We start from the raw sequence: 25,445 nt of genomic DNA, 5'->3' as shown, positions 1-25,445 counted from the left end.
CTGCATCATCATACAGATGACAGTGCCTGGCCACAACTCTTAGGTTCCTTCAGAACACCCATTAGATTTGCCTTGATGCTCAAGGATACATCACATTAGTGCTGTATACAAGCCCAAAATTCTCATCATACATAAGTATCTTCAATTTGACCTCAATAAAGTCCATTTTAAGACATTTAAGTGAAGTGAGTAAGTCCAGCAGCGTACCATTAATGCTGTTCTCAATGGTTATCAAACATTTTTCTTATTTTTATACAAATTATTTTGCATCAGCCCATATTTAAGGGATGCTGTAAGCAGCTGCACACAACAGAGAACTCATGTAAATTGTTTAAAATTTCACTACAGTTATCAAAAGGGAAGACACTTTCTTGTGTCCAAAAGCATCAACAATAACATACTGAAAATACTGCTCATACTGTGTTACACATCATTTATATACCTCTCCTAAATGTCATTAGGCCCGTTTTTGCTGGTTTTTCCAACACATAACTGCAATTTTGTTTTTGCAATGTGTTGGTGGAATCAGCCAAAACAATACAGCCCACAATGTCATACACGACTGCCATCCTGAATGGAAAATGGCAGTTTTTTTGATACAAGCTTTTTTAATTGCAATTTTATTTGCTCATTTGACTGATTTGAGGTTTTATTGGTGCATGACAAGGCCATGAGTCTGCCCATCCTAGTTAAACACACATGTTAATGAGTATGATTTGGTGGGAGGGGGTGGGAGAGGGTGGATAAACTATGACCTTTTTCAGCATCAGATCTATTTGTTATGACACACTATTGTAGTCCATTATGTGACTAAACTAATAATGAGCAGGAGAGAAATGTTTACACACCGAAAAAACACTCTTGATGTGTGCAGCCTAAAAGAGAAGTAATCCGTGAAGCAATTTGGAGTATCAGTTAAACCTTGTTAATTAATTATCATACTTGACGTTTAAGCTCTTCTGCCCATATCTGCTTACAAACAGCTTTGTTTTTGGAGGTGGTCCGCTCTGAGCAAAATACAATTTCATCCTTTCCTCTATCTCCCAGACATGTTTTGCTGGAGTTTCACATCATCAGTTGGCTTTTATTTTATTTCTTGTACCACATGCTGTGGTTTTCCTGGGCTTCATGTTCTTTATTGCACATGTTTTCTTTCACAGCTTCTCCTTTTCTCTGGTTTTGCCATTTTCTTCACTTGAAGATCTTTGCCATGTAACTTTCACTGTCACCTACTATGATTCTCTCTCTCTCTCTCTCTCTCTCTCTCTCTCTCTCTCTCTCTCTCTCACCCACGCAGACCGCCCACACTCATACCCATAGCGTTGAACAGCTGTAGAGTGATAAGCTGGTACAAAATATACTGATATACTGTCATTAGCACATCGCTTTGTAATGTAACACTCTTTAAATCCAATTCAAATCTCTGAGTAATATTGAAGAACAATTATTGACAAAAAAAATTACTGAATGTATTAATGTATTCTTAAATGTTAAACTGTTTTCAGAAAAAAATAAAATAAATAAATTATTGGCAGATGTGGTGACATTTGAGACAGACTCTAGTTTCCTATTCTGCTCCTCTCTTTATCTACTTTTGTATGGCTGCACTGTTGTGAAGATAAAATGAGAACACTAGCATAAAAAAGATTTAATAATAAAGAATTAATGCACAAGATGCTTGAATTGCTTGATTCAGATACTAGTCTCTTTCTAGAGAATCCATGATTCTTGGAATTCTGTAATCTGAATTGGTATGTGACACATTTCTAACTAAAATCATTATATATACCTTTTTTCACTCTAATTCCAGTTATTCTAAGTAAATATTAGTGCTATTGCTATTATTACCAATAGATACTAGATGAAATTTTGAGTGAGTGGCTCATAATTTCAAGTAATTTGTGCAATTCTGAGGGTTATTTACTTACTTGGAATTAGCAACATTGGTCTGACTGACTGACATTCATTCATGTCCATATGGCATAGTGAGCAGCAACATAACCTCGTCTTTGTGTTAGTTACAGTTTTATAGACAATAGAGTTGCAAGAAGGTTAAGAAAAAAGAACCTGTTTGGAACTTTTTCAATTTAAATGGGAAAGGAGTATCTTGTAAATATTGTTTTAAGGAATACAAACAGTCGCATTCCAACAAAATGGAAAAACATATCAACAGGTCTTTCCAGAGTCCTCAGAATTTGAAAAATGCACTTGAGTTAGGTACAGTGATTGAGAACAACTTTTTAATTTTTTTGCAGTAACAGAGTATAACTAAAAATATTACATAACGAGCTAGCTTTCTTTCATACTTGAGTGTTGTTTTCTTTCTTTTTTTTTTAATTATGTACTACTACAAGAAATGACCACATTAAAGATGTAAAGAATTATGTTTATGGTACAATTTATTTCCCCTAATAACTCTCCCCTAACTCTCAAGCAGTTTTTCCAACTTGGTTATCCAAACACTGAAGAAGCAGTGTTGCAAAATATCTTTTCCAACACAAAGTATCAGCTTAAAATTTTTTTATAAGTGCCGCTTATCAGTTAATCTTTAAAATGCATAAATGCCTGAGCATTTATGAATTCTGAGCATTTGCCCAGGCAATTATCCTGGACATCTGCACTGACTTATAAATGCCCAGGCATTTTACATGACTAATTGTGGGTAATGTTTGCAACATATAAGGTGTTCATTCCCACATGGATTACCCCTGTGTAAAATTCCCAAAATGGTGGAAGCCAAACATGAAGAAGGCCATAGATTATTGTATTAAATAAGTTGGGAGTGATACCTCAGGTAAGGCATTTCCTAAGGGTTGTGCTGATGGATGTCGAGTGATGTTCTCCATTTAGTAAGCTCTTATGACAAGCATTAGCATGGGCCTATTCTAACACAGATTCTGCTGGGGGCTTTCAGTCTGAAATGTGAAACAGTAAGAAAAAGATACAGAAATATTAAAACAAAGGGGCTGCAGCACAAGCAAGGAAGGAAGTATTAAAACTGCTCAGGTTCCCATGCTTGCCACACATGCTCATGAAAGAATCATTAGTTCCCTGGTGACCCATTTGATAGAGTGGCCCCACATTAGTCAAGACCTACACATTAACAGGCACAACAAAACATGAAGAATAAGCAGTACTCCAGCAGTAACTGAGTTGAAGAATTAGAAACGAAAAAATTATTTGGACATATCGGAACAATGTTTGGCCCATTTTAGGAGAAACAAACAACATTTTTTATGCCAGTTTGTGACTACAGATGAAACATGGGTGCACTACTATATCCCAGAGACAAAACAACAGTCAAAGCAGTGGAAACATGCTGATTCTCTGCCACCAAAGAAAGCAAAGACAATTCCTTCGGCGGGTAAGGTCATGGCATCAGTGTTCTGGAATGTGAAGGGGATTCGGTTTGTAGATTGTCTTCCCACTGGAAAAAAACAATTACTGGACCTATAACAGGTATTTAACAGGGTCCCAAAAGCAGAGTTTTTTAAATCTATATAGATCCTTTAGGAGAGTGTATAAAAATTAGAGGAACAACATAGGAACAGGGACCCAGAGAATTTGTGAATTATGAGGCAAGGAATCCAGTAAGGCTGTAGCCTGGATTTCTTGCTTTTAGCAATATACCTTCACTGGGCAACAAAGGTACATAGCAGCATATTAAAGGGCTGACCATCAAAAATTGCCAGATTAAAGTAGTTTAAAGAACAGTTTGGGCTTCGCAGACAACCTAGTATGGTAGCCTTTTGTGAACAAATCATACAATGCAGCAGCAATGTCTGTGTGGAAAAGTTGAAGGAGAAAGAACTGGTGGTAAATTTACAAACCAAAAACATGATTATAACCAGAGGGAAAAAATGCATTATACCATAGTTGGAGGAAAGTCATTACAACATGTTTGTAAATTTCAATACTTGTTTCTATCATTCGTGTAGATGGTAAGACAAAAACAGAAATTACGGAAAGAGTAAGGGTAGCACGCCCTCTGTTTAATGTAGTCAAATGGAACAGCCTCAACAATAGAAAGATATCAAAGGGTAAAGCAAGATATGTATAGATGTACCTACACCCTGACATTGATCTTGAGCTGATAATTTCATGTAGTGAACAAAAAGTTAGATACAGACAGACTATTCAAGAGTTATGGCTCAAGTGGTCTGGACACATTTAGTGAATGTTGAAAGATTGTCTGTCAAACTTAATGAAGGCTACATGCCGAGATAAGAAGAGAATGGCCGAGGAAAAGAATGGAGAAAGAAAGAGAGGAGGCAATGCAGGAGAGGGGAATGTAAATTATAGAGGTAGTAACTGCAACTGCAGACAGAACGAGATGGACATCCCTCATATCCTAAATCTCATAAGGCAGATGTGGATAAAATAGGTAAGGTGAGTTGATGTCATGGAGATGTTGCTGAATTTACATATGATATGGTACAGCTGTACAACTACGTTATTTCTCTGTATCAAGTGTCTGCTGCTATTTGTTACTGTACGAGTGTGAATACTCTTCACAATACTTGTTACTACAAAATCTAATCCTGACAGCCCTTTGAAGACTGAATATCAATACTAAGCATTGTGTCTCAGAACAGCTATCACTCTAACAAACTAACACAGATTCCTGACAGTATATAGATGATTCAGGTCACTTAACAACACAGTGTAGAAAACTTAATAGCTTTAAATTCTCTGGACATAATACTCCAATACTCCAACAGAAATTAATCCTCCTTAGACAGTGGGAAAACTTTATGAGTTTAATTAGGTGACAGATTAAAACTGCATGCTGAATCACGGAAATCTTGCCAATCAGAGGCAACACTCGATCAATATAACAATATGAAGATGTTCCTAGGTCAGCTTGAAGCTTGTCTTCTATTTTTTCCTATTATTCTTTATTATTCAGAAGTGTTTACAATTGCCTAGAAGACTAGCAGGTCTGTAAGAAAGGCTTTCTTGAGATTTTTATGGAACCCCATATTTAAACAGCCCACTGAGAAAGGATGTCATAGAAATGTGTAGCATGCACACAGCAGCATAACATTAAATGCCTAGCGATGCAGAGGGTTTTGGGCTGCTCCTCTAAGCCTAGTCAGTAGAGCTTCATTTGGGAGCCATCCATGAACACATCTGCTTGCAAATATGACTCACGAACCTAAAAGAATTTACAAGTGGCAACTCTTTGATAACATTCATCATTTTTACTGTCTCACAACCATCCGCAGGAATCATATAACAGTCCATTTTAGTGTTTATCAAACAATACAGTAAACATAAAGCTCCATCGTAGACAGTTTCTGTAACTAGGAAGAGTCACGGAAACGTATTTGTTAATTTATAATAATTTCTCAGTCTAATCATCCACCGACAAGGAAATATTGAATTGGCAATGGGTGCCTGAGGTTTATTCAGTGGCTGCTCGAGCTTATAATTCTACAATTTATTCATTAGCAAGAGCAGCTGGCCCTGTTAAAACTCAAACAACAAGAAAAATAAACACAAACAATAACCAGGCTTGGTCTGTCAACTGTTGCTGCAGTCAACCAATTTCAGTACAAAGGAGACTAAAATTTGTTGTCTCAGGCAGTGCTCATCATCATCAAGGTAAAATATTTAGAGCATAATACACTTCTTACAATTTATAGGTGGATTTTGATACATTTCTTTGGTGCATGAGATCCTCTTCAGTTTCATGGAATTTATAGGCTGCCTGACTATTACCACATGCAACACAGCAATGTGTTGTTGGCATATTTGTTGTTAATTCTGGACTATAAACAACCAAGGGAGTCATATCTTCCTTTTTTAAATTTATTTGCACATCTAGTTCTGTAGGACCAAATTGAGGAGTAAATCTCCAAGGTCATGGAAACATGTCAGTACATGAAATCACAACATAAAATAAAATGTTAGATGAACCCAAAAAAGTCAAGACATAAGATCAAGTACACGTTATCAACAATATAACATAACAATCAGCTCAATTTTTCGAGGAACTATTCATCAGAATAGAAGGAGTGATCCATGAGGAAACTCTTCAGTTTCAATTTGAAAGCAAATGGATTACTGCTAAGATTTTTGAATTCTTGTGATAGCTTACTGAAAATAGCTGCAGCACTATATAGCACACCTTTCTTCACAAGAGTTAAGGAAGTGCGAGCCAAATGCACACTGGAGTTCTGTCTAGTATTAACTAAGTGAAAGCTGCTAATTCTGATATTGTTAACAAGAAATGACAGTACAGGATATATGCATTAAGAGGCCAGTTTCAGAATACCCAGACTAGTGAACAGGGATCGACAAGAGGTTCATGAACTTACACCACTTATCGCCTGAATTGTCCACTTCTGAGCCAAAAATATCCTTTGAGAATGGGAAGAGTTGCCCCAAAATAAAATACCGTATGACATAAGTAAACAGTAAACATAAAACTCCAAGTGGTAGAAAGTTTCACTTATTTAGAGAGTGAAATATCTAGGGATGGAAGAATAACCAATGAAATTAATAGGAGGTTACAGAAGGGAGGCAATTTCTACCAAACAATAAAACACCTGATTTGGAATAAGGAAGTTTCAGAAAAGATAAAACTCCTTATGTGTAAGAATTATTACTTCCCTATTGTCACGTATGGTGGAGAAACATGGACAATGACAAAAAAGGGACTGGAGCAGACTGCAAGCAGGAGAAATGAAATTTCTCAGAGCAGTTAAGGGAAAAACAAGAATGGACAGAGAAAGGAATGCAGAAATTAGAAAGGACCTTAAACAAGAAAGTATGAGAAAAGAAATTGAAAAGGAATAGATTAAGATGGTATGGGCATGTTAAGAGGATGCATGGGCAGAGACACCCCAAAATTATGGAAGAACTAAAAATGGATGGAAAAAGACCTAGAGGGCACCCAAGAACACGGTGGAAAATGGGAGTGAGAATATCTGCAGAAAGGAGAGGTGTGACCTGGCAGCAAATGGAGGAAGAAAAGTGGTGGGAGGACAGAGCCAAATGGAGAGAACTCGTCAGCACCCAGATCCGGCAGTAGCTGGAACAGGATTCAGATGTAGATAGATAGATAAATAGATAGATGACATAAGCAATGCTCAGAAAATGAATGTTAAATATGTACATATGTCTACCTGACTTATCAGTAACAGGAACAGTTTTACTAATAACTGACTTTATATCGTCGACCTTGTGCTGCTGACCAGACACTTCCCTCACAACTGACCATATGGTTTTAATTTTATCCTGAGAATTAGCTATTCTATTTGTGTACCACATACTCTTTGCCTTCCTAATAACATTTTTAAGCACCTTACAATACTAAAACCTCCTGCAGATTTAAACTGTGTGCCGGACCGAGACTCGAACTCAGAACCTTTGCCTTTCGCGGGCAAGTGCTCTACCAACTGAGCTTCGGAAGCACGACTCACGCTCGGTACTCACAGCTTTACTTCTGCCAGTACCTTGTCTCCTACCTTCCAAACTTTACAGAAGCTCTCCTGCGAACCTTGCAGAACTAGCACTCCTGAAAGAAAGGATATTGCGGAGACATGGCTTAGCCACAGCCTGGGGGATGTTTCCAGAATGAGATTTTCACTCTGCAGCGGAGTGTGCGCTGATATGAAACTTCCTGGCAGATTAAAACTGTGTGCCCGACCGAGACTCGAACTCGGGACCTTTGCCTTTCGCGGGCAAGTGCTCTACCAACTGAGCTACCCAAGTACGACTCACGCCCCGTCCTCACAGATTTACTTCTGCCAGTACCTCGTCTCCTACCTTCCAAACTTAACAGAAGCTGCAGAGTGAAAATCTCGTTCTAGACCTTACAATACTGTTTGTAATGGACTACTGTAGCTTGATTGTGACTACTTCTATCATTTTGATATAATTCCCACTTTGTTCTACATATCCTTATCCCACTAGTCAGCCACCATGGCTGCCTATTACTTCTAGTATACATACAGGCACATACACAGGAGAAATAGTGAGCGAAGTTCTTGAAAGCATCATTGACTGGTTTCCTGTGAATTGTCTTGCCCTCAATTCTAAAGAGACCCAACATATTCAGTTCTGCACATCAAGAGGTACTGCACCAACAATAAGTGTAACACACGGTGAGGAAATAATCAATATGGCGGAAACTTCAAAATTCTTAGGGGTCCTTATTGATGAGAATTTAAATTGGAAACAACACATTTGGGAACTCCTAAAACAACTTAGTTCAGCCACACTTGCACTCAGAATCATTGCAGATCTCTGGGAGAGAAAAATCTGTAAGTTGACATATTTTGCATATTTTCATTCAGTAACGTTAGACAGAATGATGTTCTGGGATAACTCGTCTTTAAAAAAGAAAGTCTTCAGTGCGCAAAAATGTGCTGTGAGAATAATATGTGACACTCACCCATGATCATCTTGTAGACATCAATTCAAGGAGCTGGGCATTTTGAATGTTCTTTCACAGTATGTATATTCCCTCACAAAGCTTATTGTAAATAGTACACTACAGTTCAAGAGGAACAATGCAGTACATAATTACAATACCAGAAAGAAAAATGACATTCATTTCTTCACATTAAGGTTGTATTTAGCACAAAAAAGGGTGCACAATGCTGCACCAAACATTTTTTATCATTTACCCAGCGATATGAAATGTCCGACAGACAGCAAAGTAAAAACTGAGAAAGTTTCTCCTTGACAACTCCTATTCTGTAGAAGAATTTACATTATTGTAATGTGTAAAAGGTGGGGGGGGGGGGTGTAGGAATTACTAGTTCACATTTGTAACTCTTTTTCTTTTTGTAAAAAAGATTAAAAAATCAGAAATGTTGAGAATGTAATTGTATGTACAAATTAATTTGTGATGTGAATGTAAAATGACTTGTCACCATTACAATCTATCATGCAAAATGATCCATGGAACATATAACTACCTGCAGAATTATTTAACATTTATTCTGTTTACATCTTATGACATTTCTCAACACCAAGCAACTCCTCAAGCGGTAATCAACATAGTTTCCATAAGCATGAATCAATCAGATCCCAGTTTACTCTGAACACTCATGATATCCAAAATGCCATGGACCCTAGCTCAGGTTGACGCTGTGATTTTTTACTTCCAGGAATGCTTAGATACAGTTCTGCACTGTCATCTAGCAAACAAATTACGCCTGTACAAAATATCAGAACAACTATGTAATTACACTGAAGACTTCTTTGTAAACAGAACACATTATACCGATCTCAACAGAGAGGGCATCTTGAGAAGTAAAGGTAATACCTAGCATATCTCATGGTAGTGTGGTAAGACTGTTACTGTTCACAATTATACTTGACCTGGTGGATAAGAGTGTCCGTAGCCCTATGATGTGTATATTAGGAGATTACATTCCTACAAACTTGCTATAAAATGCAGACACATTTACATATGGTCAATGCCTGGTGTAAATATTAGCAGTTAACTCTAAACATAAATAAAAATAATGTAATGCATGTAAATACATGAACAGATCCAATATCATTTTCCTATGTGATCGGCAATCAGTCAGTGGAATCAGTTACAACTTTCAAACATTTAGGAATTTCTACTGAGAGTCATTTTAGGTTGAATGACTGCACAAGTTGAACCATGGAGTAGTTAAGTGACAGACTCAGATTTATTGCAAGAATCCCAAAAAAAGTGTTATCCAAGCACAAAAAGAGTTTACCTTGTTAGACCAATTCTTGAGTGCTGTTTATCAGTTTGGGACACTTATGAAGCTGGATTAATGTTATAGAAGAAAAACATCTGTCACACGTTTGTTTAGTTAGCAGGTAATTGTCACCGAAATGCTCAATGAACTGCAGTGTGAGACATTACAAGAAATATGTTCTGCATCACAGATAGCATCAGTTACAATTCTATGAACCAACCTTCCAAAATGTGTCAAAAATACACTATTTCCTACAAAATATAATGTTGACGATAACATAGAGGAGTACAACAGGTTTCATTTGCATGTATCCACCAACCAGCAATGGAGTAGGAAGGGGGAAATTATTCTGGTACATTATGTGCTCTCCATCACACACCATATGGTGATCTACAGAATACAGATGTCGAAAGTGCTGAGCATGTGAATATAACATTTAATGGCGACTGTCACAGTGCCTTAGTAACTTGTACAATTCGGCAGGTTCATATTTTTGCATATCACTTGGTGAAATACATACTATGTATGCATTCACCAGCTGTCTATCAATGATGAAGCCTGTATTAAATAATTGGGATAGTATACTGAATTTAAATTGTTGCAGAAATAATGGTATGTTACAGTCAACACTACTGTACTTTCACCTTGTAAAATACTGCAAACCAATGAATGGACATAAATAGTTGTATTTTGTTCACTTTCCACCACAAAGAGGCTTCACAAATGTATTGAGGATTTGAAAGCCTTAAATTTGCAAATGAAACTGGAGAGAAGTGTGATGATATCATGAAACAAGACACTCTTTGTTCACAAAAAATATATACATTATGTAAACAAGTACTGATGATAGATGTGAAACCTGATTCACAATGATACAGTACAACCTATATCAATATAAAAATATATGCACGTTCTAACATGCCTTAACAAGCAACCAGTTTTCATACACGACTATCATGGGACCGTGGAGCACTTAACATTATTTAGTTCCCAGAAAATCCAGCGTCTCGTATACATATTTCTATTACAAACACCAAGTATTAAGCACAACTCTTGCATTGTTGTTAACATAACTATGAAGATCATTTGAACTCAAAGTTGTGTAATGTGCTCAATAATTATAACTGACAGAATAAATATACGAATGCAAAGCAATAAATAATTACTAATATTTAAGAATGGCAGACTGACCCAGTAGCTTTATTTTTGTACGCGTTAATAACTGTGGTAAACATTGATTCCAAAAGAAATGACGTTCACATGTACCACTGTCATAATAATAAACGAGAGTGCCTAGAATGTATAAGCAATTCTGTTTATGAGCGTTTGAGCCCATTATCGAATGACAAGTTGTATACTAACATCGCTGTCGAGATGATTATACTGGTCTGAGAAATATTAACTTTATCGAAAAATATGATACAAAGTCTAGTTGTGACAGTACAACTTCTACGCAAGCGTACACGGAACAGTAATGAACTTCGCGACGCCCTCAATCAGCAGACGATGTTTCAGCGGTTATCACAACAAATCACGTATCAACAAACATGTAACATCTGTTTTTAGTACGAGAACGCGTGCTGGCAGATGATAATATGCACATTTAATTTCAGCAAACGCGGTAACGACGACTCATTGTCATCGCTATTATTTCAAGTTGTCAGTGCAAGTTTATCAACAAATGCCAAGTGTTCCTCAAACTGTATTCAGAGTTTTTACAAATTTTAACTTACCATTCTGAATATGTGTGTTGAAACTACTGTTTCTTATGAAATACGTAACACCATTCACCGAATAACAACCAGAGCATCAGCACTATACCCCCCGCACAACCAGCAGCAAAACACACTACACTATCCGCCATTTCCTTCTGGACTCGCACACATAAAGTACAAAGACTTGTCTTGCGCATGTCTTGCGCTTGTCTTGTGAGACCACCTGCAAAATTTAATGTTCGGAGAAAAACAAGTCATTCCTTCACAATAATGTAACCGCAGAAAATATTGTCTTCATTATGGACATTCTTAAGCCACTACAATGAAACTTTTCCCGAAAAAATAAAAAAAATAAAAAATTGCGTAGCTTGGCTTCCCATTATTCAGCAACTTGCTTATATTGGAACAGAACAGTCAACCTGGAAGTAATGTTGAAATTTACACGTGTCTTCTGTTAAAATTTCAGTCTCTTCTCAAAGCTTTCGGTGAGCATACAGTCAACACTTTGTTGGACTTATTTCGAAAGCTCTCCACTTATTTATTCAAAGGACAGATGACAGATTTTATAATCTCGTTATAGTTTTTTTTCTTTCCGAAAATAAAGAAAATTTCGAGCAGCATATTTTATAGTTGTTTCAATATTTTCACCGCTACAAAAAATATTCAACGTCTTCGTGATTTAAATCGGTCTTTTGCTCTGGCTGAGGCCATACTATTCTTACTTCCCTCATACAGTGTTTTGACGCGACTTCGTTGTTGTCCCTGTGTTTCTTATTAATTTAATCAGTTTCTTATTTTGATGAATGCTGCTCCGCGCCTTTCTAACAGTGATGACTTTAATGAACTGGGAATCGAGCGACAGAAGCGAAGCCATCTACATGAGGACAAATTACATATTGTGTCCCTACCTAAATTTGTGCTAGGTGGTTATATCTGTTGAAAAATTCTTAAACATGGTGGCAGTTGTATATTCATCAGAAGTAATATAAGCTTTGTAAATATAAAATTTCCTGTTGACGTAGTGAAGGAAACAGATGTAGAGCTATCAGGAGTTGAGACAGTAGACATTAAACTAGCCGTTATATGTTTATACAGAGCTCCAACTGGTGACATAAATACTCTCCTAAAAAGTTTGGAATATTCACTTAACAGACTAACACAAAGAAACAGGAAAGTTATTCTATGTGGTGATTTTAATATTGACTTTGCAGAGGACACCAAAGAAAAGAATGAATTACTGAATCTCGTGCAAACTTTTAACATGAAATCCACCATAGAAACAGCAACTCACAAAGACTTCACGCACCATGATTGATCAGATATTTGTAAATGTAGAAATGAAGCATACAATAGAAACACTAAACACAGGCTTTGGGGATCACACAGCTCAAAAACTCTCTCTGAGTATGGAAACCGAGCTACGGCTTAAACCCTGCCTAACAACCACCAGTAGAAACTACAGTAATGAAAATATAAATCATTTTCTCCATTACTTGAGCAAAGAAAGCTGGGAAGAAATTTAAAACTGTGAACACACAGATGGAAAATGTAATACCTGTATTAACAATTTTTCCTACTACATTGAACTGTGCTTCCCTCCAACCCAGAGGAAAACATACACAAGGAAAACAAAAAATAAATGGATTACTCCTGGGATTTTAGTACCTTGAAACAAAAAAAGATTACTGCATAGATTGTCCAAAAAACTCACATCACCAGAATTTGACTCTTATTACAAAAACTATAAAAAGATATTCAAAAATGTCGTCAAACAAGCAAAAATAATGGCAAATGACACATACATAAAAATTCCACTAATAAGACGAAAGCCATATGGAATATTGTCAGGAAAGAAACTGCAGCAGCACAGATAGACTTCCATAACATTAACAGCTTAATGGAGAACTCAACTGTGATAACTGAACCTACAAAAATTGCAAATAAATTTAATTCCTACTTTACACAGATAGCTGAACATCTTATAAATCAAAATTTACAGTGCACTCCAACAAATCAATCCAGATGCACTATAAATAAAAAATCTATTTTTTATACCCTACCAACGAAAAGGAAATACTTAATATAATCAAAGAACTGAAGCCCAAATTCTCTTTTGGTACTGACAATATCCCTGACTATATCTTGAAGAAATGTGCTCCCCTCATAGCCAGGCCACCTGTCAACATCTGTAACTGGTCTCTATCAGAACGGGTGTTCCCAGAAAAATTGAAGATAGCAAAAGTAAAACCCCTGTTCAAGAAAGGGATAAAAACAGAAGTTTCAAACTAAAGGCCAATCTCACTATTGTCTGGTTTATCCAAAATAATTGAAAAAATCTGTTATAAAAGACTAATCAGTTTCACAAAAAAATAATTATTTCTCAAATACTCAACATGGATTCTGAAAATCTAAATCTACTGAGACAGCTACCTTTGCATTCCTACATGAAGCCTTAAATGCAATAGACATTAAAGAACATATCTCATCCATATTTCTAGACCTCTCTAAAGCATTCAATGTCATCAATCACAACATCTTGCTTCAGAAACTTGAATCTGTAGGTATTAGGGGCTCAGCCTATGAATGGATAAAATCGTATCTCCAAAACAGAGAGAAATTAGTTGAGCTTACTATCCAAGAAGGGAACAAGGCAAAGTCCTACTTCTCAGGGAAGCAGAGCATCAAGTATGGTGTACCACAAGGCTCCATTCTAGGACCAGTTCTGTTTCTACTCTTTGTAAATGACTTGGAACCGACTAGCCCATGCCATAATTACATAAAATTTGCGGATGACACAAATGTGATAATAAAAGGAAGGACCAAAGAAGAATTACTACACGAGATTAAAAGTTGTACCACCCACATTACAGACTGGTTTTCTGGAAACAACTTAGTAATAAACACAGAAAAAGAGTTACAATGCGTATACACACAGTGCAAACTAAATGTCCACCAGCACCAGACATAGAGTTGTTTACTAGAGCCCTCGGAAATGTAAGCTCTACAAAATTTCTTGGGATATGGATCCAAGAAGATCTAAGATGGGTCCAACACACAAAATACATTAGAAATAAATTAAATACCATTTGCTATACTATCAAAATTCTTTCTGATTGCACATCGAGAGAGGCACTAAAACATGTATACTTCGCCCAGGCAGAATCCTTACTGCGATATGGCATAATCTTTTGGGGAAACGCATCTGCTAGCCAAAGTTATTTTATATGCCAAAAGAGAATTGTAAAAGCCACAGAAAATGCTGCATCAAGAAGCTCATTCAAGCCCTTATTCAAGAAACTACATATCCTTCCACTACCATGTCTGTACATTTTACAAGTAATTATATTTGTAAGGGAAATCTTAGAAAATAGCAACATCTTGTGTCAACCAACCAGAGTATCCACCTGTAGAACACAAGGAGAAAGCAGGAAATACATGTTCAGCATGCACACACAACATTAAAACAGAATGGACCACTTGCAAACAGGAAACAGACTATACAATAAGCTACCTACAAACATTAAAACAATAAAAGACGCTTCAAAATTTAAAACTGCTGTCCATAAATATTTATTGCAAAAATGTTATTATAGTATAGATGAGTATCTCAAAACATAAAAATTTATCGCCAAGGTTAAATATAATGTATGGAAGCTGAACCTTCAGTTGTGATAATATTAAGTCTAAATCAATGTAAATATTATTGTATGATTTAAAAACATGTATTGTAAATCACAATGACTTGTCGAATATCATATTGTATACCTTGTACAACAAATGATCAAAAGGACCAATAAGAATGTAATGTAATACTAATAGGAATCCGCTAAATTTAGATTACACGATATATCACACAAATTTAAAGGTTGCAAATTCAGCTAAATACTTAGGGATTGCGATTAAGAAAAACTGAAACTGGACAAATTGGAACGATCACTTAGAAAATTTTGAGGGGAAAGCAAACCAACGTCTGCGATTTCTTCGGCCCCGGATCTACAATATTTCCGAAAGGGGCAAAGGGGCAAAACCTGGATAGTGGTGTGCCCCCCCCCCCCCCCCCCCCAGCCGCACCCTCGAGCGTTTGGGATAGGACGTCAAAAACGTTTTTTTTAAAAAATTGATTTCTCAAAAAATACATTCATTTGGTAGCGCAAATCTTTCTCAGAGAAGTTTGATACATGAAACATACATGTTCGAGGAAATGTAAGACATGTTATTTGGCTTTAACTGTGCAAAAGTACAGTGCCATGACTCTTCGCACAGCAGTCTTATATTGCACGTCACTTTATTTCGCTCTGTGGAATTCAAATGCGTATATTTTATAATGGAAGCCATGAAACCTATATTAAGGACAGTGGAAATTAAAATGTCCTGTGGTGCCTCTCCTGCTCCCAGTCGGTCAGTTTGACATCCTATCCGCTTTAAAAAAAAAAAAAAAAAAAAAAAAAAAAAAAAAAAAAAAAAAAAAAAACCTCGCAATTATTACTGGGTGGGACTATTTGTAATCGGGAGAAAATCTGCACTCTTTATTACCTATTAGCTAATAACTGACTCTTTTGTGTGACATAAAATTAAATATAGGAAATTTAAAACCAGTAAAGACTAGAAACAAGAAAAACGGTACACATTTCCTCAATCCCTAGGTCCCAGCATTTTTTTCTGTCTAACCTTGCTACGGCTTTACACAACGTGCTTTCCTTTCTGTGAAAGAATCTATGACCTCATCAAAGTTCGTCATATGCTTTGCTACATGAAAAATCACATTGTCGTTTTCTAATAATGAGAAAGCTGCTAATGCGAGTACCAAAGACTGGAGTGGTTTCCCGATTTGGTTATTTCCATTTTGCCACTGCTAGATAAAACGAAATAGGCCTTTCTAATATTGCAGCAATAAGACCATGTTTTGGCACTAATGGTCATTTTTATTTACCTCATGTACATATATAACATGACAGAATATAATTCACGAAGTACCAATATCAAATGCTTATTAGACCTATTACAAGCAAAAAGTTTTATGTTAGGAAATAGTTTCACATCTCATTCGTATGCTCCAGTTTCTCAAGCACAAGATAGAAAAGTAGTATTACGAAATATTTCTATAAATTTGGAACCGTCATATTCTTAGTTATAAATTGTGTGATATCCTTGTTTCTTCTCCTTCCTCGTTCTATCAACCAATCTCGCGATCACTAATTCTGTAACTATTCCATCCATTGTCAAAACCTATTCTCCAGTTAACTTCGCTATCCTTGCCATAATCATCAGTTTAGCTATCACGCGTTTATTTTCCGGTTAGGCGTTATTACGTGTTCATACAACGCGTTTTACGCGCTATTCCGAGAACTGAACTTCAGCGGCTGTTAACCAGGGACTGTACAACTGGCCCTTAGTATTGTAGCCATCTGACAAAATTTTCTGTAAAAATTTCATTTTCTTTGATACAGCGAGAAGATTAACATGTACTCTTACTTACTTGTTATTTCTGTTATTCGTTTATTTCCACTTTGGTAGTCTGAATCTATGGATTTCACTAATAATTATACAACGCTGATCATTCGCGCACCTAATCAACCACATAAACCAAGAGCGATTCGCATTCACCGGTTCGGGTTTATTCGGCTCAGCTATTATAGCCCCATTCCCTTTTGTCTGCGGGAAAGTTTTTTATTTCTGGATGCGACGGAATTTCCCTGGCATACACATCACGTACACTATGCATCCATTCAAAAATTAACTTATGATTCGTTCAGAAATAAACTTAGAATGTGTTCAAAAATATTCAAAACCAACAGGAATGCGTTTCAAAATCACATGAATAATCGATAAACCAACGTGCACTGGATGTTAGGCGCTTTGTGAAACAAGGGGTTTTTCTTCAAGAATATGAATTTGGCGCTCCCTGAAATGGCCACCCGGGGAAGATACCTTTTGCTAGAGAAACAACTGAAAGAAAATAAATCACCACGTCGGCATGGAATTCCAGTCCGATTTTACAAAGAGCATTCTACAGCATTGGCCTCTTACCTAGCTTGTGTTTGTCATGAATCTCTCGCCCAGCAAAAAGTCCCATGCGACTGAAAAAAAGCGCAGGTGACTCCAGATATACAGGGTGGCGCACGAAATGTGTTACCATTTTCTTTTTGAATATAAAATTGATTGTCAACACAATCTGAAAGGAACATATACTACAATGAAGAGCCATCCATGGAGATTTGTTCTAACTCAGCACATGCTCAATATGTCCACCATTTCGTTTCCTAACTTCGTTCAAACGAACACTTAAGTTAGTGATTACCCTACGGCACATGTCTTCCGTAATTTCACTGCAAACTTGAAGAATAAGTCTTCTGAGCTCCATTAAATCACGTGGACGTTACAGGAAAATTTTTTCCTTTAGGTACCCCCAAAGAAAAAAGTCACATGGATTGAGGTCTGGACTATTGGCAGGCCAATTTTGTCCGTCATTGAAGCAACCAGGAAACCTGAGTGAAATGATCCGCATGTCGAAACGCTCGTGTAAAAACGCCAACACAGTGTTTGCAGTATGTGGCCTTGCTCCATCTTGCATGAACCACTGCGTGTTGAAGGGCAAGGCAGTAGCAAGAAGCTGTGGAATGAAGCTATTGCAAAGCATGCTCAAATAACGCTCGCTGTTCACAGTTACTTCAAAGAAAAAGGGTCCAATTAGTCCGTGACTGGAAATTGCTGCCCACGCTGTAATCCTCGGAGCATAACGTTGTCGTTCATGAAGCACTTGTGGGTTTTCAGTGGCCCAAAAGCGTACATTTTGTTTGTTAACCACACCGTCTAAATGAAAATGCGCCTCGTCTGAAAACCAAACATTGTTGAGAGTTTCTTCCCTATCCTCCGCCCACTGAGCAAACAGTAGTCTCTGTTGCTTGTGTTCTTCAGTGAGCTTCTGTGCACAGGTCATCTTGTATGGGTACATATGGAGGTCACTTTTAAGAATGCGTTGAACGGAGCGTCTGGATATTCTCAGTTGCACTGTTACCTTTCAACACGATTTTCCGGGACTTCTCTGTACAGCATCTCATACCGCTTCAATATTCTCCGGCGAACAAACAGGCTTCGGCCGAGGTCGCTTCGCTTCCAATATTGTTCCTTCCTGTACAAATTTATCGTACAACCTGTGGATGGTCTTCTTGAAAGGGACCCACCGTGTGTTTAACTGTTGTCTAAAACGCCTCTGAGTCACAACAAGGTTTTTCGTTTCATGTAAAAGTAACAAAATTGCCGATCGTTGCTGTATCGTCAGTCTTCCACTGTCAGCAATTGCTGCTTACTAGTCTCCTGGCGGCAGTATCGTGAATTACACGTCATTTCGTAACTCATTTGTTTTTCCAAGCTCTGCTGGTACTGCTGTAGAGATCCCAGCGGAATATCTAATGTGCGCCGTAAATTGTGAAAGAAACAATTGGTAACACATTTCGGGCGTCACCCTGTACTTTGATAGTGGTCGACTACAAACGACAAATGAATCATACAGCAATGCCTACGATGCACGCGCGTCATTAAACAAACTGTACTACTCAATGTGGTGTACATGTGTGATACTGTTAATTACGTAAGCCCAAGCGCCACGGCAAGGTCATATCACATCAGATGGGAAAAATCGGTTTGTAATTGTTCTGAGGCCACAAACTGCACAAAAAGCATAACTCACATCGGTTTAAACTGTCCCGAGGCCAAAAAAAGCATAAAAAGCATCAATCACATCGGTTTTTCAATGTCTTGAGGCCAAAAACCGCATAAAAAGCATCAAACAGAATCAAATCGGATTCTTAATTTCCGTGTGTCTGGCGCAAAACATGTTCAATATGCTGTCCACCGGTTTCTGCAACAAGTTGAAATCGAGAAACAGCATGTTCCACAACTGATCGAAATGTTTCCGTCACGTTCAGAATGTGTAGCGCAATGCAGCTAAGTTTGCAATCGGATCTCTGAACACATCTTTCAGATAGCCCCACAGCTAGAAGTCACACGGATTAAGACCAGGCGATCGGAACAGCCAGGTTTTATGGGAAATGGCGGCTGATAATTCTAGCATTTCCGAAATGGCGCTTCAGCAGCTGCTTAACTGGCTTTGCAATGTGCGGAGGTGCGCCATCGTGCATAAAAATGATCCCATCCACACATCCACGCTGTTGGAGAGCTGGAATGGCGTGGTTGCGCAAAACACACTCATAGCACTTACCAGTGACGGTACAGGTAACAGGACCAGAAGCACCTGTCTCTCTGAAAAAATGTGGCCCTATGATAAATGATGCTGTAAGCCCGCGCCACACAGTGACCTTTTCAGGATGAAGTGGTACTGGTTGATTTGGGTGTGGACTTTCCGTTGCCCTTATTCGACAATTCGGTGTATTGACATATCCTGTCAGATGGAAGTGGGCTCCGTCTGTCCACAAAATCTTCCACGGCCAATCATTGTCCATTTCCATGCGAGCAAGAAATTCTAAAGCAAAGGTCTCTCTTGCTGGCAGGCCAACAGGAAGCAACTCGTGCACATGGGTAATTTTGAATATGCACCGTGCTCACGGGTATGTCTAATGTTCGGACAATTCTCCGAGCACTACACGCTTGCACATCACCACTCGTCTCCTCCTGCATTGCTGTGGCCGTTGCTTCCACTGACGTCGAATCAGTTCATTTCCTCCCTCTACCAGGTTGCACACCAAAAGAACCCGTCTTTTCGAATTCCCGAATCATTTTCTCCAGACCCATGTCACTCATCGGTTTGCAGAGCGACGTGTGCACAGTCATCATTCTTTTAGTACAGCTTTACAAGCACAACACGATCCTGCATTGAGACAGTCATGGCGAACGTCGCACACGCGAAAGGAGGAAAAGCCGCGTACTCGGCGTGTTTATACCAACTTCAATGGGTCGTGCGCATGACAAGTGTTTTTATTTACGTATTATGACACATACGACGCCATCTATTGATCACTTTTCACACTATTTTTTTTCTTCTGCCATAGTTTTCCCCCTTCTACGATAATATTCCGTTGCAATGTGACGTCATTCTGACCAGTGGTGTTATTTCTACAGCGTTTTGAAAGTTTAACTTTAATTATAACACCCTGTATTTCCACATGGTTTGCTAGAATATCGTATCATTTACGCGAAAGTTTTCGATATCAACCACATAGCAGCTTGTTACCGATTGCTTGAATAGTATAATTTCGAAAATAAAGGGTGGAAATTGTATCTCTAGAAACCCGAAACTTTAGCTACGTCATTATGTGGGACAAACCAGTGAGTAACTAGAAACTTATATCGCCTGCGAAGATCTTTACATGAAAACTCGAAAATACAGGTAGAGGAAACTGGTAGCTCCGGTGGAATGTTTTAACGAATACCGATGTCAGTGATGTAAGAAATTCCATCCTCACACTTTACAAAGTCAACGAAGGCTTTTATACTTGTAATCGTATGTGTTTCTCATGTCTAGAGAAGCAGCAAATATCTTTCCCACCTGTTTATCACCATCTAGATGCACATAACACACATCACAGACGGTGTCCTCTCCACGAAGTAAAGACAAGAAGCGTGTCGAATGGCAGTACAAGCAGTCAACCGGTCAATTTACATAGGAGGAAATAATTGTCCAGCTCAAACAATCGCCCATATTGAATCTTCTCAAATTTCCACGGAGGATACTCACAACTTACACACGATCACAAAGTCTGCCCAACACATATTGAGTATTAGTTCGCTACTCACTCGCCTTAAGAGCGACATGGTTAGATCAGCTGCATGTTTGCACTACAGGGCTATTACAAATGATTGAAGCGATTTCATAAATTCACTGTAGCTCCATTCATTGATATATGGTCACGACACACTACAGATACGTAGAAAAACTCATAAAGTTTTGTTCGGCTGAAGCCGCACTTCAGGTTTCTGCCGCCAGAGCGCTCGAGAGCGCAGTGAGACAAAATGGCGACAGGAGCCGAGAAAGCGTATGTCGTGCTTGAAATGCACTCACATCAGTCAGTCATAACAGTGCAACGACACTTCAGGACGAAGTTCAACAAAGATCCACCAACTGCTAACTCCATTCGGTGATGGTATGCGCAGTTTAAAGCTTTTGGATGCCTCTGTAAGGGGAAATCAACGGGTCGGCCTGCAGTGAGCGAAGAAACGGTTGAACGCGTGCGGGCAAGTTTCACGCGTAGCCCGCGGAAGTCGACAAATAAAGCAAGCAGGGAGCTAAACGTACCACAGCCGACGGTTTGGAAAATCTTACGAAAAAGGCTAAAGCAGAAGCCTTACCGTTTACAATTGCTACAAGCCCTGACACCCGATGACAAAGTCAAACGCTTTGAATTTTCGGCGCGGTTGCAACAGCTCATGGAAGAGGATGCGTTCAGTGCGAAACTTGTTTTCAGTGATGAAGCAACATTTTTTCTTAATGGTGAAGTAAACAGACACAATGTGCGAATCTGGGCGGTAGAGAATCCCACACATTCGTGCAGCAAATTCGCAATTCACCAAAAGTTAACGTGTTTTGTGCAATCTCGCGGTTTAAAGTTTACGGCCCCTTTTTCTTCTGCGAAAAAAACGTTACAGGACACGTGTATCTGGACGTGCTGGAAAATTGGCTCATGCCACAACTGGAGACCGACAGCGCCGACTTCATATTTCAACAGGATGGTGCTCCACCGCACTTCCATCATGATATTCGGCATTTCTTAAACAGGAGATTGGAAAACCGATGGATCGGTTGTGGTGGAGATCATGATCAGCAATTCATGTCATGGCCTCCACGCTCTCCCGACTTAACCCCATGCGATTTCTTTCTGTGGGGTTATGTGAAAGATTCAGTGTTTAAACCTCCTCTACCAAGAAATGTGCCAGAACTGTGAGCTCGCATCAACGATGCTTTCGAACTCATTGATGGGGACATGCTGCGCCGAGTGTGGGAGGAACTTGGTTATCGGCTTGATGTCTGCCGAATCACTAAAGGGGCACATATCGAATATTTGTGAATGCCTAAAAAAACTTTTTGAGTTTTTGTATGTGTGTGCAAAGCATTGTGAAAATATCTCAAATAATAAAGTTATTGTAGAGCTGTGAAATCGCTTCAATCATTTGTAATAACCCTGTATAGCATGTCCAGTTCGGGCGGCTCATACCTTAAGCCAGAAACAGCAATTTGTTCCAGCTACCGGTTACCTCTGCCATGTACCCACATGTCAGAAAGAATTGTACTGGGAAACCAGCCATATATTTATCAGTGTAATTACAAATAAGTATTACGATCGTAGAGCCGATATGGCGACATTCGACATTGAGTAAAGTATCGAAAATACCCCCTCCTGACGACTGTGGCTCTGTAAATACAAATATCTATACCATTTTTATGACTGTACATAATTTGCCACGAAAAGTCTTTCATCCTCCTTACGGCTATCAATGCGGTGAAATTGCAGTTTTCCACGTCAAATCCACATCTCCTTTACGACCCGACAAAGCCATTTTCTTTGCACACGTCGGTACACTGACCACCGTAAATTTACACCCCAACACATGCTTTATAAGCCTGCTGACCATAGCGAATCTATCACATATCCCCTACCAAGAGTAATACTTCGCCAATAACTGAATGCTGGTGACACCAAATAATATTGAGCGAAAATCCACGATGGACAGACATGTCTCATTTATTTTTCTTGCGAATGGTGCCACTGTGTCTTAGAAAGAGAGATGTAAACGTTTTATAAGCCACAAACTATTAAAAACACGATTCCAAAGATCATGTTACTGTCACCCTGCATAATATGCTGCATAAAATGCTGGCTTGTGAAACGTCCCCTTAGAAAAATCAATGAATTACTATGTGGGTAAACTCTTACATTATTTGATTTTCAAACAGCTGAGCAGAACTGAACGTACTCAGACATTTCGCTCTTTACCTATTCTGATCAACACTAAACTGACACACAATATTTTTAGCGCAACGCAATCTGACTTTCAATAATCCCTACAAGAGAATGGCCCTGACTAACATTAACCTATACGTTTCACAAATCACTTACCTCACAAAACTCTTCGTTACTCGAACTACTGCAATACAGCGAGCGCCACTACTGCCAGCTAAATAAAAGATTCAAACTACTGAAGGCACTAACTACTGATAGGCATAGTTAGCCAATGAAAGATTTTTATAGAGAACAAACAATGTATCTACCTCAATAGTGTTCAAAAGTGTTGATATATATATCAGTCCATGATATCCAATATTACAAATTTACTCTTTCTGATGGACACACGTCCAGATCGTCCGCTCTCAAAATTCCGCCATTTCTCTTCCCACATCCACCACTGTTGGCGGCTCACCTCCAACTGCGCAACGCTACACGCTGTTGACAGCGAACAGCCCAACTCTACAATAGCGAATATTACAACAATGCCACCCAGCCACAGACTGCACACAGCACAGCCAGTGATTTTCATACAGTGCGCTACGTGGCATTACCAATATAAAAACCTAAACAGCCTACTTACACTTGGTTCTACAGGCGCACGTAAATATCGCTGACGATATCCGCGTTAAAAACTATAAAAGCTTTATAAATCGAAGTATTGTTTCCGAATGAAGTGGTCTTCCACACAAATACCGTGACATTGAATATAGACAGTGATCGCTGAGGTGTGTACTGACAGACCAAAGGTACAGGTGCACATTGCCGGCGGTATAATGTTCGTAATAAAATCACCCTTCTCACCGAATTTAGGAAGTGATTTGGCTAAGGAACGTGGTATTAAACCGATATTTGCAACACCCTCATGCCGCCTATATATATTTTTTACCCTAACCAACAGTATTTGTACTGCATTCTATCTCGATGCAATGTAACAGGTTCTGCGATATATCCACTGGGTTATAGGCGAAGGGGACGATCGATGATTGAGAACGATCAAATTGGTTGAAATGGCAATGAGCACTTCTGAGGTCATCAGTCCCCTAGAACTTAGAACTACTTAAACCTAACTAACCTAAGGACATCACACACACCCATGCCCGAGGCAGGATTCGAACCTGCTACTGTAGCGGTGGCGTGGTTCCATACTGTAACGCCTAGAACCGCTCGGTCACACCGCCCGGCGAGAACGATCACATACAATAGGTGGTGTGATATGTGAGGAATCACTTACACTGGCTCTTAAGATCTATAGTGTTACGCTTTCTGGTAGACATGCTGTCTGCGATTTGGAATCAAGTCTCTCGATTCTACCATATATTTGCTCAAAAACGTGATCTTTTTCGAACATATCTGCTAAGGACCCCATACAGTTAGACATTCCCTCTGCATCTCGTAACTGTTCCTCAGTGTCTGCCCTGCCCTCCCTGCAGCTTTGTCCATCTGATCGTCCCGATTTTAGTTGGAACTGAGCAGAAGTCAGAGAGCGCCGTATCTACCACCTTCTGCAACCTGTGGAGAAACGGGGTGATCTGAGTTATGCGACAGGACCGTGTTTTGACCACTCAGTGGAAATGGGAACAGTGTGAGGCCAGTCCCAAGCGAAGCTTTCTCCGGCAACGTGAGGTAGTAGAAAAGACAGTACAAGCAGTTACATTGGTGTTTCTCATCGGGAAAATTAGGAAGAAGGACGAGGATTTTGCTACTGCATTGTGGTGGTTCCCAAACTACACCCATGTACTGCAGTCTGAAGGAGATCTGCCTCCCTCAAGGCACATTCATGTCTGTCTCCCAAACATTCTCTCTATCCTCATTATTTCGTACCATCCAACAGAAAAAAAGTTCGCACTATAAAAGCTGCACTGACATCACCGGCAGAGAACTCGAGAAGATTTTACCACATCTCTCTCTTCCAGTATATCATAAAATAAATACCATCTGCTTCTTGACATTGACCATATGTTATGACTGCATTAAATATAAATGTATTCGTCCACTGGAGCAGGCCACCAGTGATCGAAGTCATTTGCACAGACCAGTGTAAAGCTTGATCGCCCGTTGTGTAGGAGGACCATATCCCA

The 25,445-nt window shown here is 38.8% G+C and overlaps 2 protein-coding genes across 3 annotated transcripts in view; one reads left to right on the top strand and one right to left on the bottom strand.

Annotated features, from left to right (window-relative positions):
• The window catches only part of LOC126183473 (zinc finger protein 135-like), a 106,024-nt gene extending 94,116 nt beyond the window's left edge, over positions 1 to 11,908 (bottom strand). Inside the window, exons 1-2 of one of the 2 annotated variants that reach the window (XM_049925490.1) lie at positions 11,830 to 11,908; positions 11,429 to 11,633 (exon numbers count right to left, since the gene is read on the bottom strand). In XM_049925490.1, coding sequence (XP_049781447.1) covers positions 11,429 to 11,431 — 3 coding nt within the window. In that variant the 5' untranslated portion in view covers positions 11,432 to 11,633; positions 11,830 to 11,908. Of the gene's footprint in view, positions 1 to 11,428; positions 11,765 to 11,829 lie in introns of those variants that run through there. The other variant, XM_049925489.1, reaches the window with a different exon arrangement.
• Positions 1 to 25,445, top strand: part of LOC126183474 (mucin-5AC-like) — a 653,654-nt gene that overhangs the window by 367,975 nt on the left and 260,234 nt on the right. The gene's annotated exons all lie outside the window — the stretch shown is intronic.

Source organism: Schistocerca cancellata, chromosome 4, assembly GCF_023864275.1.
Source record: "Schistocerca cancellata isolate TAMUIC-IGC-003103 chromosome 4, iqSchCanc2.1, whole genome shotgun sequence".
NCBI classification, from domain to species: domain Eukaryota; kingdom Metazoa; phylum Arthropoda; class Insecta; order Orthoptera; family Acrididae; genus Schistocerca; species Schistocerca cancellata.
This window is presented reverse-complemented; position numbering and strand designations above follow the sequence as displayed.